Genomic DNA, 20,749 nt, shown 5'->3' with positions numbered 1-20,749 from the left:
AATGGCATGGCCTGTTAGATCTTATTTCTGCAGGTTAGTGACTCGATTTAGATTTTCCTTTTTACCTTTCCATGAGATGAGGGTGCTCAGGAAAAATCTGATTGAACAAACAGTATTCCAGCTGAGTTGCAAGAAGAAATTAATGCATAAAGAAGCTTACTGGGGCTATTGAAATGCTCCGCAGTGTGAATCAGTGTACTCTTGACCTCTGTTGCTGGCCTTCCATCTTCAGCCAAATATGCTGATATGCAGCAGTCAGTAATAGGGAACTTTCTTCGTTTTGCATACACAGAGTTTGTGGACAGTGATAAGTCCTGAAAATAGTGTCTCTGGCTAATTCTCAGACTTGAAGAGACTGCATGCAAGGTCTCATAAACTCAATTCAGTGTTCACAGCCATATTCTTTTTTTTTTTTTTTTTTTTTAATTTTGTTGGGGTAGGGGAACAGGACTTTATTGGGGAACAGTATGTACTTCCAGGCCTTTTTTCCAAGTCAAGTTGTTGTCCTTTCAGTCTTAGTTGTGGAGGGTGCCGTTCAGCTTCAAGTTGTGCTTTCTGTCTTAGTTGTGGAGGGCGCAGCTCAGCTCCAGGTCCAGTTGCCGTTTTCTAGTTGCAGGGGGCACAGCCCACCATCCCTTGCGGGAGTCGAACCGGTAACCCTGTGGTTGAGAGCCCGCGCTCCAACCAACTGAGCCATCCAGGAGGCAGCTCAGCTCAAGGTGCCGTGTTCAATCTTAGTTGCAGGGGGCGCTGCCCACCATCCCTTGCGGGACTCGAGCTGTTGAACCAACAACCTTGTCGTTGAGAGCCCACTGGCCAGTTCTGGGAATTGAACTGGCAGCCTTCGGAGTTAGGAGCATGGAGCTCTAACCGCCCTAGCCACGCCCTAGCCACCGGGCGGGCCCCTCTTTTTGTTCTTAAGTATCTTTAATCAGTGATTCAAAATTTAAGTTATTAGGTTATCTTCCTGTAGCATTTGAACTGAAGTGTCACTGAAGTGTCAAAATAGAACATTGTTTTTGAAGTTCCTGGTTGCTTCAGGGAGTTCTACATTTTTATTTGTGTAAAAGTTTATGAATGAAGAATGTGTGCTATTGTTATTTTTCCTTGATACTTTTTCTTTAATAGAAGCATTTATATTTTAATGGCAATTTAGGCTTGTTTATGACTCCGCCTCCCCCGAACATTTAGTTTTTCATTGGGGCGAATGTGTTTTTAGTCTTGTTCTGTGCACATTTTTTACCTACTTAAAGTAATTCAATCCAACTTGTAACAATCTTTTAAAACTTATACTTCCCATTTATTATATGCTTTTAATAAACAATTGCAATGCCATACGACCCATCTTTTGAACTTTCTATAACTTAATCCTTTTCCAAATTGAACTTTCAGATTATAGGAAGGAATTATAAAATAAATGGTTATAATTAAATATAGAAAGTTTATGAGGGAGCTTATAAATATCTATATCATTTGATTTTGCTTAGCTGTTTGAGGAAAAGAAAGTTGATCCTAAGTAGCTATTAAAATGTCTTTGATCCTAGAGAGACAGTGAAGTTTAACTGCATAGCAGACAGAGAAATCTTTATTATAAGTGACCAAATACAGATTTTTCATAATCTTATGGTTTGTGAAAAATAGGAGTTGCATTCAGCAGACTATCTTAATATTTAAAGAAAATCCATAGAAAATATATATTTTATCAGCTCTATTGAGGCATAATTTTGAAGAATGTACATCGTTTTATTTAGTAATAAAAAAGCTATATTTTAATTTTTATTTCTTTAATACAAATTTTACTTTGTTGCAGATAATACGCATGCTTTCGCAAGAGGGCTAGGGAGGGGAGTTTCTGATTAGCATTTCCCCAACGATGTTGAACATGTAATGTACTTCTTGGTCATTTGTATATCTTCTTTGGAAAATTTAACTATTCATATCCTTTTGCCTATTTTCTAATTGGGGTATTTGTCTTTTTATTATTGAGTTGTAGAGTTATTTATATAACCTAGATATTATCTAGATATTATCAGATATATGGTTTGCAAATATTTTCTCTCATTCTGTGGGTTGTCTTTTGATAGGGCCTTTTTAAAAAGGGCATGGCCTTTTTAAAAAGGGCATGGCCTGTGGGTTGTCTTTTGATAGGGCCTTTTTGATAGGCCCTTTTCCAAATGGCATCTAAGAATCCATCTAAATTTGGTTGAACTTCTTTAAAACATTCCTGATGTTAACTTGTTTGCAAAATTATTTATTAAATCAGAGACTCAAGCAGCCTCTCCCAAGCCATTTACCTTTCAAAAAACAGCTGCTTCTTCAAATAGCTGATATCTCACAATATCAATAATTATTAGGGACACAGAGATGAAAACACTAATTTCCTGCATCTGTCTGTGAGCATAGTATATTCTTAGCTCTCATTGCTAGATGCTTAGATACTGCTTTCCCAGCAGAGATTTAGGAAAACACATTTCTGGTATGTGCATATGTGGCAAGGTTGAGGCTGCCAAGAATCTTGCTTTTGGGTTTAAAAGTCTCATTGTATTGTTGTGGTTTATGTACATTATGATAACCCTGAAGCCTATGAGAGCCTATGAAATGTCTTCTGCATATATAAAAAGCTTAAATCATTTTCAGTATGGTTTTTTAGATCTTTGAAAATTGGTGATCCACATCCTTTATAAATTTAATTCTATTAACTAGAGTATCAACCAGACTACTTCATCCCCACATCATGATGAAAACTGAAACTTTTAAAGTAAAGCTTTAAGGAAATTATAAAATAATACCAATTTGCCATAAAATGTTTGGAATCCAAAAATAAAAAAATGAATTATTCCCAGTCCTACCACCTAGAGGCAACTCCTTTAAATATTTTTAATGTATTTCCTTCTGTTTTTTTCTTTTCACTAATTTTAAAATATGTCTTGTTTCTTTTGAAATCTGAGAATTCTTACTTTTTACATAATACTTTTTATCCTTAAAGGGGTTTGTCTTCTACTCAATGTTGTTATTAACTCCATAGCTTTTAACTAACCAGTGACTATCTGTGAGTAAGGGAAATGGCATGGTAATTGTTTGCTGTTGACACTTTAAACTGCCCTTGAATGACACTTGATATGAGGACACCAACTCTCTGAGGTCACTAGACATTAGGACAAATATATGCCTCTTGCTACTATTATGGCATGAGTTTTTGCCTAACATAGGACAGATGGATAAGTTGGGATGTAATATAAGCTGGAGAAATGCGTCTATGAAATGGCCTTGGCTAAGTTAGAATCAGGAGTGGGCTATTATTGGAAGTGGTTTGTTTTGTTTGCATCCCCCCCCAAAGTGAGTTAATTTATTATCCTACAGATTATAAAAAGTAATGAATAAAATTCTCTTTTACCAATAAGTAAAATTGTTAGTTATTCATTAAGCCGTTTTGAAAGGGAAAAGATGTCACTCATCTTTTTCTTTCCTTTTCTGTATACCTACCTTAATAATCATTCTTTAGTTGCACAGCTTTGCAAATTTAGAGCTACTTTTTTTTGGTAAGAACTATTGTTCTAATTCACATGCCATACAATTTACCCATTTAAGCATACAATTCAATAGTGTTTAGTATATTGACAGTTTTGGAACCATCATCACAGTCAGTTTTAGAACATTTTTATTACCCCTTAGAGAAGTCCTGTACTTGTTAGCCATGGTGACTGCATTTTAGAAACTGTCTTAGCCTTGCTCTGTGTCTTCTAAGTTTAGAAGATATTTTACCAGTTAAAGACATAGTATTAAAATAATGTTATTTGCATTTTTCAACTTCTTTTTGTAAGCGAAGAGATATAAACTAATTTATTTACTTTTGTTTTTTGCTTTTAAATAGGAAGAAATCCATTGTTAGAAACCATACATCACTATAGAAAACCCTTGTTCATCATGCAGAAAGCTTACTAATAGAATTTGGTACAGCTGTATCATTTATTTTGGATTTTTATACTTTAAAAATGAAATTTCATTCCATTAGGCTAGGTTAAAATGTTATTCGTATTATTTACTGATTCTATTTAATTTCAATGTGATGGGTATATATACTTTAAAAAAATTGAGGTGTAGTTTACATATAGTAAAATTTACAATTTTTAGTTTTTAGTTCTGTTAATTGTGACAAATGCATATAGTAATGTAACCAGTAGTAGAATCAAATATAGAACAGTTCCATCAACCTCAAAATATTCTTGTGTTTCCTTTCATAGTCAGTTCCTTCCCCTACTATCAGTCCCTGGTAGTTAGATTACTTTTTTGTCCCCTATTCCAGAATATCATAAATGGAATCACGTCGTATGTTAATCTTTTGAGTTTGGGTTCTTTCATTTACCATGATGCAGTTGAGAGCGTCCATGTTGTTTTGGTGTCTCAGTATACCACACACAATTCACACACTTAAAGTGTACAATTCAGTGGCTTTTAGTATATGACATTGTGCAGTCATCACCACAGTCACTTTTAGAACATTTTCATCACCCCAAAAAGAAACCCTGTAGCCTTTAGCCATAATCTTCCCATTCCCAAGTTAATTTTTTTTATATATGGTACAAAGTATGGATCAAGGTTTGTTTATTTTTTTGCATCTGAATGTCTGGTACCATTTGTTGAGAAGCCTGTCCTTTCCCCTTTGAATTGCCTTTGTACCTTTGTTGAAAATCAGTTGGCTATATGTGGATGGGTCATTTCTGGACTCTGATCTGTTGGACTATGTAATATCCTTATGCTATTTCCACAGTCTTAATTACTGTAGCTTAATAGTAAGTCTTGAAGTTAGGTGGTGAGTTCTCCAACTTTGTTCTTTTTCAAAATTGTTTTGGCTATTCTGTTTCCTTTGCCGTTCCATGTAAATTTTAAAATCAGCTTGTCAATTTCTTTAAAAATTCTGTGCAGATTTTGTTTTGAGTAATTTTCACAAGATGCAATAGATGCAATATTCTCACTTTGTTTTTTTAAACTTTCAGTGGAAAATAGATCATTTTCAGTATGATGTCTTGCAGTATACTATAATGCAGGCTAATAGACACCGTACCATAAATTCATATAGTTAGCCTTTAATTTTTTTCTGCTTATATCTTAGGTTAGTTAAAGGTATAAACACCATATCAAGGGAGATAAACTTTTGGGTGAAGAGCTCAGATTATTTGTGTAAGAAAAGACTTTGTACCTACTTATAAAAGGGCTGAAAGTGCCAAGATAATATTAAGCTAGATGTGTGATTTTATAGGTTCCCCCCCTTCATTTTTTTGAATTTTATACAAAATTAAAATGGTACAAAAGGTTGTATGTCATTCATTCTCCACTTCAGAAATTTCAGTCTTAACAGTTATAGTTAATTGCTGGTAAAAGGTCTATATTTGCATAACAATAAAATGGGATAAGTTTCATAATCTGTTGATATATTTGTAGTTTATATCAGGAAGATAAGTAATTTTTTCCTTTTGATAGTTTGCATGTAAATTGGTCAGTGGCTAGTTTGCTGTTCTGATTTTTTTTTTTCAGAACATGAAGATTTCAGAAATATTTAATTTTTCTCTAGAAAACTAATTTTTCCCCCTTTCTGCTTGGAGACTTTTGGACTGAGATGTTTGAGGACTATGTCAGTCCTGCTCCTTGTATGTCGTCTTCTAGTTTCCTTATTATAGTTTAAATTTTCTTGTAATGATTTGTTTATATCTCCTCAAGGCATCATGAGCTTAAGAAATATTTCTTTGTTTTTCAGGTTCTAAATGGCTTCTAAGAAGTTGGGTGCAGATTTTCATGGTAAGTAGACTGTTAGATATCATGCTTTACGTTATGATTTGATCAGAGAATTTGAAATCACTTAGCATTATTTATAAGTACCCCTTTGTTTATTTAAGTGAGCAGCTTGAGAAAAATAAAATTGTACAACAGTTTAGCATATCTATTCCATAGGATTTCAGATAACTTTAATATTGAAGTAGTTCTTCTATGGTTATAGGGAGCCTACCTGTTTTTGTTGTTCCATAGCCATATTTTGTAGTCACCAAGGGAATAAGAAGTCCCATCTCAGAGGTGAAAAATTCTAAGCCTTTAGTAAATAATGTTTTGGTTTAGGCCCTCCCCCCATAAAAGGACGTAATAGCCTATAAATAAACCATGATCAGTAGATCAGTATATTACAGAAGTGCCATTAGTAGTAATTACAATTTTGCATTAGAGACTAATAGTTTCTCTTTTTCTAAGGTGTCACCTTCTAAAATCGAATATATTAAAAAACTTTATTTTCTGTATACGGGAGGAATGGTGGTGCCTAAGAAGTTATAATTGGACCCTCTTTTTATACAATAAGAATTCAACATCAGAAATGTCCAAGTAACACAATTATTATTAAAGAGGTTTTGAAATTGATCTTCATTTTAAAAATCATGTCATGCTAAGAGTGATTTGCTAGACTGCTTGGCAACTTATGAATCTGCTCTTCTGATCTACAAATGGTTGGTTGATGGTATCACTCAGCTGAGGCAGGGTGGTGCAGCAGTCACTGTGCTTTTAACTTGCTTATATGTTTTCTACAGCAGCTTTCATATTTTGATCGCCATTGTGTATATACTTACATTACTTGCATATATTTTGTTAAATCCTTTGGAGTTAAATCATTCAAACTCTGGAATTTGCATTGTATGTAACAGGTCAGGCATCACATCTTCCAGGTAAGTTATATCCTACTTAAGGATTATTACAGAGCTCTTTCAGACTACAGTAATGCACTACATAACGACGTTTTGGTTAACAGACCGAATATAGGATGGTGGTCCCATAAAATTATAATGGAGTGGAAAAATTCCTATCGCCTAGTGATGTCATAGCCATCATGACATCATAGCATAACAGTACATTTCTCATTTGTGCTGATTCTGGTGTAAACAAACCTGTGCTGCCAGTTGTATAAAAGTATAGCACATATAATTATGTATAGTACATAATACTTGATAATGGTAGTAAACGACTATTACTGCTTTATGTATTTATTATACTATACTTTTAATCGTTATTTTAGAATTCACTGATTTATATTTTTAAAAGTTTGCTGTAAAACTGTGCCGTGTTATGTGGCAGCAACCTCATACATCTCATGCTGACAGCATCTCTTGGTTGCATAACTTTCTCTTGTGCTTGATTTAATCTCATGTTGTTTTGCTTATCATGGCCCCTAAATATACAAAAATCCACTTTTAATGTTGCCAGTAAGAGGCCACACTGAGTCATTGATCTGGTAATGAAATTAAGAGTGATCAAGGATTATGAAGGTGGAAAATCAGTGATGGTTGCTGCTCATCAGTCAGGCATGTCTCATTCCAACATAGCTACAATCTTTAAGAACAAGAACAAAGTGACAAAAGCTTTTAAAGGATCTGCTTCATTGAAGGCAATGAGACTAGCAAAAATTGAGAAGGGCCTATGTCAGACATGGAGAAACTTCCAATGACCTGGATTGAAGACCAGGCACAGAAGCATATCCCTCTCGGCACTACAGTGGTCATGACCAAAGCAAAAAGTTTGTTTGCAATGATGAAAGAAAAGTCTGGACTCAACTACAATGTTGAGTTTACTGCTAGCTCTGGGTGTTTTAACAATTCAAGAATTGTTATTCATTACATAATGAAAAAATGAGTGAGTCAGAGTGCTGATGTGAAGGCAGCTGAAGACTTATTGGAAACTCTAGATGTGCTGATTGTGGAGGAAATTACTTTCCAGAGCAGATATTCAATATAGATGAAACCTCCCTATTCTGGAAACAGATGCCTGAAAGGACTTCCATCCATTAAGGAGGCCAAGTCAATGCTCGGTTTCAAGGCTTTTAAGGACAGGCAACAGTCTTGTTTGGGGGCAGTGTTGCAAACTAAATTGAAACCCTTTGTGATCTGGTACAGTGAGACCCCCAGGGCTTTCACACGTCTCCATAAGCACACATTGCCAGTCAGTATACTGTGAAAAGTCATGGGTGACCAAGCTCCTCTTCCAAGATGCCCTCCTGGATTGCTGTGTCAGCAAAATGGGGAAGTACCGTTTGGACAATAACATACCTTTTAAGATGGTGCTTACTGTTGATAATGCTCCCGACATCCTCTTTATTGGTGATCTTCATCCCAACATCAGTGAGGTTTCTCCCTCCAAACACCACCTCTTTGATCCAACCAATGGATTAAGGAGTTCTAGCCGCTTTTAAGGCCTACTGCCTGAGGAGGACCTTTGCCCAGGCTATTGCTGCAACTGAGGAGGACGTGCAATTCTGGAAGGATTACAGCATCTATGACAGCACCAAGAACCTTGCTTGGGCTTGGGGTGATGTCACCAGGAGTGTATGAATGGCATCTTCAGGAAGACACTCAAGAGGTTCATCTATGACTTCAGAGGACTTGCCAAGCATGAGGAGGCTGCGAAAGTCAACAAGGCTGTGGTTGAGATGGCAAACAACTTGAACTTGGGTGTGGGTGAAGGTGACCTGGAGGAGCTCCTGGAGGTGGTTCCTGAGGAATTGACTAATGAGGTGTTGTTGCAACTGGAACAGGAACACACAGCTGAAGAAGAGTCAAGAGAATGGGAAACTGCAGGAGAAGAAAAAGAAGGCCCCCGTCCCCAAGAAAATTCACAGTGAAGGGTTTAGCAGAGGCTTTTGCAGACTTCAACAAGCTCCTTAAAAAGTTGGAAAACATGGACCCCAACACCGAAAGGTTTTCATTAAGAGGAATGTTTATGGTGCATTATCTGCCTAAGAGCAAATCTGTGATAAAAAAGAAACCAATAAAGCAAACCACCACGGACATATTTCTGAAAAGAGTGACACGTCCTTAAGAAGAGCCTGCGGCAGATCCTTCAGGAGGTGTTGCACAAAGAGGCATTGTTGTCATGGGAGATGCCAGCGGGGTGTGTGTGATTGCCCCGGAAGGCCCAGCGGGACAAGTTGTGGAGGTGGAAGACTGATACTGATGCTCCTGACCCTGTGCAGGCCGAGGCTAATGTGTGTCTTAGGCTAATTTGGGTCTTAGGTTTTAACAAACAAAAGTAAAAAGTAAAAAAACAAAATAATTTAAAAATAGAAAAAAGCTTATGGAATAAGGATATAAAGAAAATATTTTTGTACAGCTGGTTTAAGCTAAATGTATTACAAGAGAGTCGAAAAGTTAAAAAAAGTTTATAAAGCTAAAATTACAGTAAGCTAAGGTCAATTTATTGAAGAAAAAAAATTTTAAATGTAGTGTAGCCTAAGTGTACTTTGTCGACTTTGTAAGTCGACAGTAGTGGACAGTAGTGGACAGTGATATCCTCGGCCTTCACATTCTCCCATCCCTCACTCATTGACTCACCCAGAGCAACTTCCGGTCCCACAAGCTCCATTCATGCTAAGTGCCCTATACAGGTGTACCATTTTCTATTTTTTATACCATATTTTTATTGTACCTTTTCTCTTTAGATATGTTTAGATAGACAAATACTTACCATTATGTTACAGTTTCCTACAGAGTTCAGTACAGTAACATGCTGTATAGGTTTATAGCCTAGGAGCAACAGGTTGTACCATACAGCCTGGCTGTGGAGTGGGTTATGGCATCTGTGATACTTGTACAGTGATGAAATCACCTAGTGATTTCATGCGTATCTCAGAATGTATCCCTATCTTTAACACGTTGCGTACGGATCACGAGAATCTTCACGAGGGATTTAAACCCTGCCGTACACAACGTGTTAAGCAACCCATGACTGTATTCAAATGCTAGTAACAGAGGCAGATCTGAATTTTGCTTCTGCATCCCTTTTTCAGGGGAAAAGAGGACAGAGCCAAGGATAGAGGAAAGGCCTAGGGAAAGAAAATAGCAAAAATTAAAAATTTAAACTTATAATTTTATTTCAGAAGGAAAGCTTCCAATCTTGAATCTTAGGGAACTCCTTTTTTGATTGGAGTGAAAATAAGTTGGACCCCAGGTTATGTGTTCCAGTTAAACAATTTAGAGAGAAGGTTGTAATTCTGAAGTTATCTGATCAATAAAGACTTAAGAACGTCCTGTATCTCCTTACATTCCTACCAAAATTTTATTGTTTATATGAAACATTCTACCTGAGTAAAATTTGAGAAAAAGATTTTCTTTCTTTGGCTTCTTCTGCTTTAATTTGCTTAGCTCCTACTTGAGTTTCAGTGGCTTTTATAAGGTTTTTAGAGTCAAGAATCTTATTTTTAGATATCTTGTAGTTTAAGTGATAGAAATTAAAGGAAACAGTTGGAGAATGTTTAATAGGCAATCTTACAGGTATCTGAGTTCCCCCTGGCCTTACAAGGCTGAAATTAGAAAGCCAGAAACCCTAGGCTTTCTTATTATAGTACTTCCTCTCTCTCTCAGAAAGCTAAGTAAATAGCCTTTCCTCACTGCTTTTCTCTGCAGATGTGCTCCATTTTTATTCTTCTGATATATGGATTTGCTGTCTTGGCTTGCTTGTGTAGGTAGAGTGCACGGGGCCAAAAATGGCCACCCCAGTTATGGTGCTTCTTGATCTTTCAGCCTAAGTGGCTAGCATCATATAGCTAGAGTTTTTGCATCTTTTGGTCAGGGGAGTATCTGATTTGCATAGCCTAGCTTATGAGCCTGTGGATTGGTTCCCCCTAAATTAGGTATTCTCTGAGTGGTCCATTGGGGGTTAGTGGGTGTATATGTGTGTGTAAGTCTTTTAGGGCATTTGAGATATGGACAAGGAGGTAACAGCTGCTCTCGTGACTGGATATGAAAAAGCTGTTTTTCTATTTAAATATTTGGGCTGACTAGATCTTGTGCTGTGCTACCTTATGACTCGTATTTGATTTATCCTCAAGTTTATTCTTTCCAACTGAGGTTGAACTTCTTCCACTGTCACTAATAACCATATATGCCTAAATAACATAATGAGAGATATAAACAGTTATTTCTCAGAGATGTTTGAAAATATTGTCCTTATATTATGTAAATTGCAAACTCTCAACTTAGTTTAAATCAGGCCTTTCTTGGATCCTGGTGCTTTAAAATGTCAATCCTCTTTAAATTTTAACTCATTTTCCATTCGTTTCATCTGAGAAAAAAAGTTATTTTCCAGAAGTGATTTTTAAAGGACTTAAAAAAAATATTTCACAAATAAATACTCTTTTAATATCTGGAAACATCTTGAGATTCTAATTTAAGAAAACATGTCTCTATAATTGGACTTAATAATAAGTAAACTCCCTTCTTTGATAGGCCAACCTGTCCTATTTATGATCGTTAGCTAACTTCTGAAGAGATTCATTTTGTCCTTGGTTTAATTTTGACTAAGATACTGAAATACTTTTTATGCTGAGTGATAGAAAAAGGTATTTTATATTATAGAAAAGGTTTCAAACGTTGGTCTGTTAAAATGCTTTACAGTATAGAGAAGTTGGCCATCATTTAATCATTGTTCTCCTGTATGTAACATGGCGTTCCTCTACTTTCAAGATTTTTTCTTTATCTTTTCAACATACTGACTATGATAAGCTTTGGTGTGATTGTCTATGTATTTATCCTGCTCGGAGTTAGGTAAACATCTTGGATCTGTGGGTTGATTTTTTTTTTTTTAAATCACTTTTAGAAAATTTTCAGCGTTTACCTCTTACCGTATTTCTTCTGCTCCATTGTCTCTTGTCTTTTTGAAACTCCAATCACATATGCATTTGGTTATTTGATAATGTTCCAGAGATCTCTTAAGGCTCTGTTCCATTTCTTTCCGCTTTTTTTCTCTTTGTGTTTCAATTCAGTTAATTTCTTTTGAAAATTCAGTTAATTTTCTTCAAGTTCTCTGATTCTTTCCTCTGCTGAGCATTGTCTTCTGATTAGCACATAGCCTGGCTTATGAACTATCAAAATTTTCTTCTGATACTGCGTTTTTCATTTCTAGCATTTCCAGTTGGCTCTATATGTCCATCTCTGTTGAAATTCCCCATCTGCTCACATATGTTCACCCTTTCCATTAGGTCCTTTAACATTTTTATTATAGTCATTTTGAAGCTCTAATAATTCCAGTATCTTGGCCATCCCTGGATTTGGGTCAGATGACTGGATCACAGTTTCTTCTTTGTGTGTCTTATTTTTGATCGAATGCCAAACATTGTACATTAAAAAGCTCATTTTGTGGGTTATCTGTCTTGTTTTTGTAGTTAGGGTCTGAATAACATTTTCTTGCTTCTTCATATCTATTAGCACATCTCTATGCAATCGTGTGTGTGTGTGTGTGTGTGTGTGTGTGTCTTATCTGTCTGTGTATCTGTCTAATCGATCTTGCAAGTGTTATCCGATTTAGGCTTTAAGGTAGTGATACCCAATCATGGAATTACAATTTTTCACCTAATTTTAAGTTTGATATAGTCTTTTCCAAAGACTTCAGTTTGAATCCTTAACTTGAATTAACAATAAAACCTGAATTAAGCATAATACATTTGCTACCTTCTATTAGGAATTTCTCCCCCATATGGAATTGTACCCCCCCCCCCCGGAAAAACAGGCAGGTCACAAGATCATAAGCATATTAGCAGCTTAGAAAGAAAGAAAACAGAACGAATCCTTCCCAGAATGTATCCTGAGTCATTCCACAGGCAGCTCAGGCTCTTCCACCGCCCAGCAGGGCTTAATGCAAAGCGATGTGCAGACCTGGCTTCAGGAACGGTCACCAGCCAGTCAGCAGAGATACTCTTTCTAAACTGGGTAGAGGAAGATGGACTCAGACATTTTAGAAAGATTTTCAGTAATAAAGACTGAACCCAAAATGTATTTGGGGTGAGCCAGGAAATTGTTAGCCACAATGCTAACAATTTGGTTGAGTTTTTATTGAATCTATTTAAAAAATAAAATGTATTGCGAAACAACGGGAATTGATATGTTTATCAGGTATTCTGATGTGTTGGATGAAAATGAATAGTTCCTAAGGCATAGTTGGTTATATTTGCAAATATTCTTTGTAATCCTCACAGCATCATGATTAATTATACTGATGGTTGTATTTGTCCATTATTCAAAAGGTTGTTTTTTTGTTGCCATCTCTTTAAATGCTTTTTTTGCTCTTTATCCCTACCCCTCCTCCCAGTAATCACACAACTGCTCAATCCCTGTTACCAAAGTTTAAAGGACTAAGGGAAGGTTAGGGGATGTGCTAAATCACCTGGGCATTGGCTTTGTTTGTGAAATGAAACTGCTTTTTAAAGCAGATACCTGTGACTGGTGCTAATGTAGGGAAACAGTTGTTTTAAAGGTGGTCTACTTGATCTTGTCTGTCCCTAAGCCAGGGGCCTCGTTCCATTTATAGAATATTAAAGTCGTCAGTATGTCCAAAACGGTCATAGATTCCTAACTGAAAGGTAGGCAAGGAAACTGAACACCTTTCTTGAAAGATATACCCATTTGGCTCAGATAGCTTATGTATAGTACTTTTTTATGGATAGTTTTCCTCTCAACTCCCAATTAGCAATCTATAACAGAATTGTTATTTAAGAAAATTTTATTAGTATTAATGTGGATAGCTTTTCTTATACTTGTATATCATATATGCTTGTGTTACTATGGATAGGATTTTTTATAATATGTGTGTAACGTATAACCTACTTTGAATGTATACTTAAAATTTTCTTAAAAGTCTTAATTTTGTGATTTTTTAAAAATGTGATTGTATTCTTTGCAGTGCTTCTTAGAAAGTGCTAATTTCAGTTTTGTTTCCAGTTAATCACGGTATTAGCCAAAGCTGGAATCTAACTTTTAGTAACACGTCAGCACCTGTTTTCATGGAAGACAGATAAGAATTTTTTAAAATTAGAAAGAGCTTGGGGTGGCTGGATGGCTCAATTGGTTAGAGCCCGATCTCTTAACAACAAGGTTGCCGGTTCAATTCCCACCTGGGACGGTGGGCTGCGCCCCCTGCAACTAAAGATTGAAACGGCTACTGGACTTGGAGCTGAGCTGCGCCCTCCACAACCAGATTGAAGGTCAACGACTTGGAGTGGATGGGCTCTGGAGAAACACACTGTTCCCCAATATTCCCCAATAAAATTTATTAAAAAAATAAAATAAAATTGGAAAGAGCTTTGCTTCTAATTTCTGTAACATGAAGCATTTTATAAGTGGCAGAAAGTTTTAGTGTTATAATCAACACTTAGTTTTGTTGGCAAGCTCTGATGGTATCTGATAAGTTTTTTTTTTTGGCACCTAGTACATTTTTGTGACTTCGTCCAGAATCTTAGAAATGTGCTTGTATCTTGCATAAGTACTCTGTTAAAACATTTTCATGACCTGCCTTGCCATTTTGAATTTTAATAAATATTAATTAAATGTGAATTAGTGTGGGGGTTAGGGTTAAATACGAAAGAAGTGTAAGACCATGTCTTCTTTATTTGTTCTTTACTTACTGAGCACATCTTGTCTGCCAGACATTATGCTGAGCTCAGGGGAATGTAAATATGAAACATTTATCCCTTATTAAGGAACACTGGAATTCTCGCCCAGTCTCTAGGGGGGAGTATAAGGAAACAAACTATTACCAATACAGAGTGGTAAGACCGGAGGTGTCCTGAGAGTGAGAACGGAGTTGTTCGTAAGCTCATTCTCAAAGGACTAGAAATTATTAATCAAGTAAATAAGAGTGGGAATGTGACAGGCATTGCCAGCTGAGAAAGAAGCACTTACAAAGATATGACTAACTTGGAAATTTTCCTGCTGTTAATAATTATGGTTATGCCCCCCAAAATTATTAAATTGAACACAGTTATGGATTTAATTTGGTAGCTGAGTGAGAACTACTTAATTAAAATGTTTTGAAGTTACATGGAAAAGAGAAACCCCCTGCCCCCAAGGGTAGGACTAGGGGCCTTCTTCCTTAGGGCGGGTTTCCAGTACATCAGAGCAGGATCTGCTTCAGTATTGGGAATGATGACAAGATTACAAATATGTGTTGACCTTGATAAGTCTTTATAGAGTTTTTAGAAGGGAAAGAAGTCATCTTCATGGGAGAGGTATAAAGTTGTCTTTTATTGTGCCCATGAGCACTCAAGAAAATACACTAATAGGAGACCCAGAAGTAAGCCTTATTTTAGTAGCTGCTAATATTAAAAAAGGAAGTTAATTTTATCAACTATGTTTCATTGTCTGTGATGGTTCTGCCAATGAGTGAGCCCCAAACCTGGTCCAGAAGAGAAACCATGGTTCCATTTGGAGTGTATAGTTAGAGTCATATACAGGAGCCACTCTCATTTTGTCTGACCCCGTAAATCAGTGATGATGTCCCAGTCTTTCTGTATTATTCAGCTGTGACAGGCAGAGAACCTTTGGGAGTTAAAGCAGATCAGTCGTGTCTCCAGATAATCCTATTCTGATTGCCATGGTGGTGTTTGGTTTTCCTTTTTTTATAAGTGTTGTCCTTAAATATTTCCACATCTGCTCCAGAATGTAGTCTTAAAAACTAAAATCTAGAGTAATTCTTTGTATTAATTAAAAACTGATTCTTACTAAAGTAGAGAAATGCTAATCAAGGAGGTTCTTTTGTGGAGTCTGTCATCAATGCAGCAGTATTTACTAAATGCCTAATATGTGCCAGGGAATGCTGTAGGTTTTGAGACTACATCAGTGAATAAAATAGACTTAAATACTTGCCTGCAAGGAGCTTTCATTCCATTGGGCACGACAGACAATAATTTATAAGTGAATTATGTAATATGTTAGAAGGTACCAAGTGCCATGAGAGTATTGAGGTAAGGTTGGGGTAGTAATTTTAAATAGAGTGGTCAAGGTAAGCCTCACTGAGAAAGTGACATTTGAGCAAAGACTTGAAGGAGGTCAAGGTGAATATTTGAGGGAAGAACATTCCAGATAGAGGGAGCAACCAGTGCAGAATTTTTGACGTGGGTTTGACCCAGTTATCGTTGAAGAACCAGAGAATCACTGACTAAGTGCAGTGAGCCAGGAGGTGACTATTAGGACTTGAGGGCAGAGAGCTTGTGAGCACTGGGGAGGCCTTTTAGGCCACTGTACTTTGGCTTTTACACTAAGTATAATTGAAAATAAAACCCTAATAAGATTAAGTAGGATTTCCTCCTTAGAGAGCTAGGATCAGGAGAAGGTAAGCAGTCAGAGTGGGAACTCTGTAACTTCTAGTCTTAGGGATAGCATAAATTAATGTTGTATCCTAGACATAAGCATATAGCAAAACAAATAATAAAGTTTTTGCTGATATTTTCTACTTTATTTTTGATTGTAGGGACTTTCAGTTACCTTGATGATGTCCCATTTAAGATAGGAGACAAATTCAAAACACCAGCTAAAGTTGGTCTACCTATTGGCTTCTCCTTGCCTGATTGTTTGCAGGTTGTCAGAGAAGTACAGGTAAGTGGTGATTTTTAGTTAAAGTTTAGTGCATTTAAAAATTTAAAGGTAAGAATTTGATGTATAGTGAAATAGAAAAAAACACATTCTCATAGCTCTTATTTGTATTTCTTATAGCTCCTGTTATTACATTGTCATACACACATATATGTTTATATATCTATTACAAATCTTGTGTAATCTGTTAGATTGTATATTCCTGGGATTCTGTGCCTTGTCAGAAACAAATCCCTATTGCCCATCTGACTTGCTTATTTACCTTTTTCTTTTCTCTGTTAATATCCAAGTTATCTTTGCCATCTAGTTCATCCTTACCTTATTTTCACCTGGGCTATTGCAGTAGGCTCTTTAATTGGCCCCTTTGTTTATAGCATTTTCTTTCTATTTTCATATTGTTTCTAGAATAACATTCCTAAATTAGTTTTAAATTTTCACATCCCTGTTAAAAACCTTAGTGATTCACCAGTCTTTGTTGAATCAAGTCTAGACATAGGTTATGGTAAACTGCCTTAGCTCATCTCCTCCATGCTCCCTCTAAATCCAGTTACTAGCAATTTGTTGAACATACAGTGTATATTGCTTATACTTAATGCTTTTTCTCATGAGCTGTTATCTCCACTTGGAATCTTTCTCTTTCTCACTATACTAAAAGCTGTTATTCTTCTAGACTGTGCTGAAATGCCATCTCCTCAAAAGCTTTCTCAACCCTCTCATCTTTAAAGCTCGTTTATGTATAAATGTATATGTAGAATTACTTCTTGAAAGCAGCAGATAGCCCTATGTTGTGTGACTTCTTTTCTTTCTTCAGTACGCATTTATTGAATGCTTGCTTTTGAGCGGTGTTCTGCTAGGCTGATGGTAGCAATAAATGCCTTAATCGCTGTCCTCAAGGAGCTTACAGTTTAGAGAAGTAGTCACATGGAAAAACAGAAAGTACGCTACTCACTCAAACACTTCTTGTGACTTAAGAATTTTTTTAAATATACTTTCTGGCAAAGTTGTTTTGTTTCTGGGGGATTCATTAAGGCATCACCATGTTACTCTAAAAAGTATTCTTTGTTATATCTTCCAATCTATATGCAGTGAGTAATTAATCATAGTGGGAACATTTCAATTACATTTTTAAAAATAACAGCTTTATTGAGTTATAATTCACATACTATAAGATTCACCCTTTCAAGGTATGCAGATAAGTTATTTTTAGTATATTCAGAGCTGTATAACCATCATTACTATGTAATTCCAGAACATTTTCATCACCCCAAAAAGAAATCTCATTGAGACTATTAGCAATCACTGTCCATTTTCCCCTCTTTCTCAGCCTCTGGCAAACACTAAATCTACTTGCTGTCTCTATAAATTTGCCATGTCATATGAATGGAACAAATTGTGACTGGCTTTCACTTAGCATATTTTCAAGGGTTTAATCTATGTTGTATAAATGAAGTGTTAGTATTTCTTTTTTATGGCTGAATGATATTCCATTCTATTGATAATACCATATTTTGTTTATCCATTCATCAGTTGATGGACATTTTGGAGGTTTTTACTTTTTGACTATTAGAAATAATTCTGCTATGAATATTTGTATACAGGTTTTTGTGTGGATATATACTTTCAGTTTTCTTGGGTATGTACCTAGGAGTGGAATTGCTGGGTCATATGGTAACTGTGTTTAACCTTTTGAGGAATTGACAGACTGTTTCCCAAAGAGGCTGCATCTTATACCACCTACACTGCATGAGGGTTCCAGTTTCTCCAGAACCAACTCTTGTTATTGTCTGTCTTTTTGGGTATATACATCCTTGTGGGGTGCAGTCATCTCTTATTGTGGTTTTGATGTACATTTCCTTAATTACTAATGATGTTGAGTATCTTACATGTTTTTTAATACTGAATTGATACTTCTTTTGTGTGTAGAGACTTTATTGGGCCAGATAAAGATTTCCCTTATAAAATTTTACCTTGTTTTGTTTGCCTTGTGACTTTTTTATTGGCAACAACAAATATTCAATCAACATCTCTCTGTGTGCAGGATACTATTAGCAATATGATTTAAAAACACCTCCATCTTCTTTCGGTAGTTCTCATATTATTCATCACTTCATTAATCCATTCAGAAAACTTGTTTTGAATGCTGGCAATTTTCTGTTTATTTGATCAGTGCCCACTATACTCAGTAATAAAAGGGGAGATCGAGGCTCCGAGCTTTATTCCTGTGCGGGCCAGTTGAAATGTTTTAGTTCTCTAATTGCAGATTAGCCTTAAACTTTGCCTGGGGTCTCCACAGGGAATTTGACTATGTACTGGTACTGGATTCCTCCCTATCCAGAGAAGAGTCAGACCTAGAGCCATGGACAGCTAGCTTGAAGCTTCCTGTAACTTCGTCATGTTTGCCCTTGCACAATAGTACTAACTTGATTTTTCAGCTGAAAATTCATCAAAGTGAGCCAATAAAAAAAGAAAACATAACCCTTGCAACCCAGCCTCCAGAAAGCTTTCATTGAATGTGGTGGTTGGTAATAGCCGCAGTAGTGGGTAGGTGGCCCTTAGTGTCGTGGTTTAGAGTGGATTCTGGGGTCATTCATTCATGGGCTAGAATTACCATGTAATAGCTTTGTAATCTTGTACAGATTGTTTACACTCTCCAAGTCTCCATTTTTTCATCTGTAAAATGGAGATAATTAGCTTCTAAGGTTGTTATAAGGATTAAATAGTGCATTTATAATGCTTACTCTGGTTCTTGGTACTTCATAAATGTTTTCGCTGTTATTTATCACTGTACACTCAAACCACATTTTTTCACTGTGATGTTTCTGCTATTTTTCCTCTTTTTTTCTGTGTTGTAACTATTCTCCATTACTTTGATAATTAATAGACAAAAGTTCGGTAAAGGTTTTATTAAAAAGGAAAGAAATTTCCAATTTTTGGAAGTAAAATTTCAGAGACTTTGTTTACAGGCAGCAGGAAGGTGGTACAGCCTCAGTTTTTGGTGGAGGAAACCAGTTGCAAAATTGGATTTCCTCCACAGTTAGAAATAGCAGCCCAAGTGCTGTTTTCTCACTGTGCTGTTGGTGGTAGAAAGGAAGCACAGTGACCCCCCCAGGTGTCTTTCTGGGGCGCAGCAACTGGTTCAGGGGTGATACAAACTTGCCATGTACATTTCCAGGCTTCTCTTGTGTTTGAAGCCAAGAGGCTTGGGGATGACCAGAGCTACTTTTTTTATCCTGTAGTGTTTGTTTATTTTTTATTTGTTGATCTTTTTCAGTTACAGTTGACACTCAGTGTTATTTTATATTTATATAGTTTCAGGTGTACAGCATAGTGGTTGGACATTTATATAATTTATGTAGTGATTCTCCCCAAATTGTCTAGTACCCATCTGGCACTATATATATGCAGAATTCTTGCAACATTACTGACTATATTCTCTATGCTTTACTTTACATTCCCGTGACTGTTTTGTAACTACCAATTAGTATTTCTTAGTCCCTTCACCTTTTTCACCCAACCCCCCAAGCCCCTCCCTTCTGGCAACCATCAGTTTGTTCTGAGGCACTTTATTATGTTTCTTCTACTCTGAAACTCTTGCAGGGTAGGCTAATTTTCTCTCCTTTTCCCCTCTTTTTTACTCTTAATGTGTCTCCAACCTTGAAGGTGCACATAGACATCGTTTAACAGCTTTGGTGCTTTAGGGTGAGCGCCAAAGGTTATGTTTTCTCCTGTCCCTAGTTGAATTTTATTTTATATGATAGGTGTATTTATTTTCAAGTGTGCAAATGAAATTTTTGTAATTGAGCTATGCTTTAAAGTACTGTTAAAGAACCATGAAGTAAATCTTTGTGCAATTTGCACTGTAAAATCTTAATTTGAATATGTCTAGATTTTTTAATAAGCAGTTTTCCTACATTTAGAGTATAATCTGTTCATTATAACTTGATAGTGGTTTAAGCATAGACTTTACAGTCAGACTGCCTGTGTTCAAATCCAGGCTTTACCACTTGCCTGCTTTTATTACCTTGGGCATAATAGTCCTTGTAAAATGAGGATAACAGCAATGCCTACTTTAAAGGGTTGTTGAGATCAACTTGAGAGTTAATATATAAACTGTGCTTAGAATCATGCGTGCAAGTGCTTCTTAAATGTCAGGGGCTGTTACTATTGAGCACAGGATCCATTAGGGCCTTGTGCTAGGTAACAGAGACTTTACGAGGTGCTGTCCACGAGAGGCTTTGATACTGTTGAAGTTTTAGAGGAAGATTAAAGCTACATGTGGTCACATGTGCTTGGTACCCTGTTTCCCCCAAAATCAGATCCAGCTGGACCATCAGCTCTACTGCGTCTTTTGGAGCAAAAAT

The 20,749-nt window shown here is 36.3% G+C and overlaps 1 protein-coding gene across 3 annotated transcripts in view; it reads left to right on the top strand.

The window, feature by feature from the left end:
- Positions 1-20,749, top strand: part of UBAP1 (ubiquitin associated protein 1) — a 54,367-nt gene that overhangs the window by 23,473 nt on the left and 10,145 nt on the right. Inside the window, exons 2-3 of one of the 3 annotated variants that reach the window (XM_019734408.3) lie at positions 5,753-5,793; positions 16,267-16,391. In XM_019734408.3, the coding sequence (XP_019589967.2) occupies positions 5,760-5,793; positions 16,267-16,391 (159 nt within the window). In that variant the 5' untranslated portion in view covers positions 5,753-5,759. Of the gene's footprint in view, positions 1-5,752; positions 5,794-12,571; positions 16,392-20,749 lie in introns of those variants that run through there. The other 2 variants (XM_074330652.2, XM_019734400.3) reach the window with 2 other exon arrangements.

Source organism: Rhinolophus sinicus, chromosome 16 (assembly GCF_057876585.1).
Source record: "Rhinolophus sinicus isolate RSI-liver-muscle chromosome 16, RSI-T2T, whole genome shotgun sequence".
Taxonomy (NCBI): Eukaryota; Metazoa; Chordata; class Mammalia; order Chiroptera; family Rhinolophidae; genus Rhinolophus; species Rhinolophus sinicus.
Note: the sequence above shows the minus strand (reverse complement) of the source record. Positions and strands in the feature narration are given on the sequence as shown.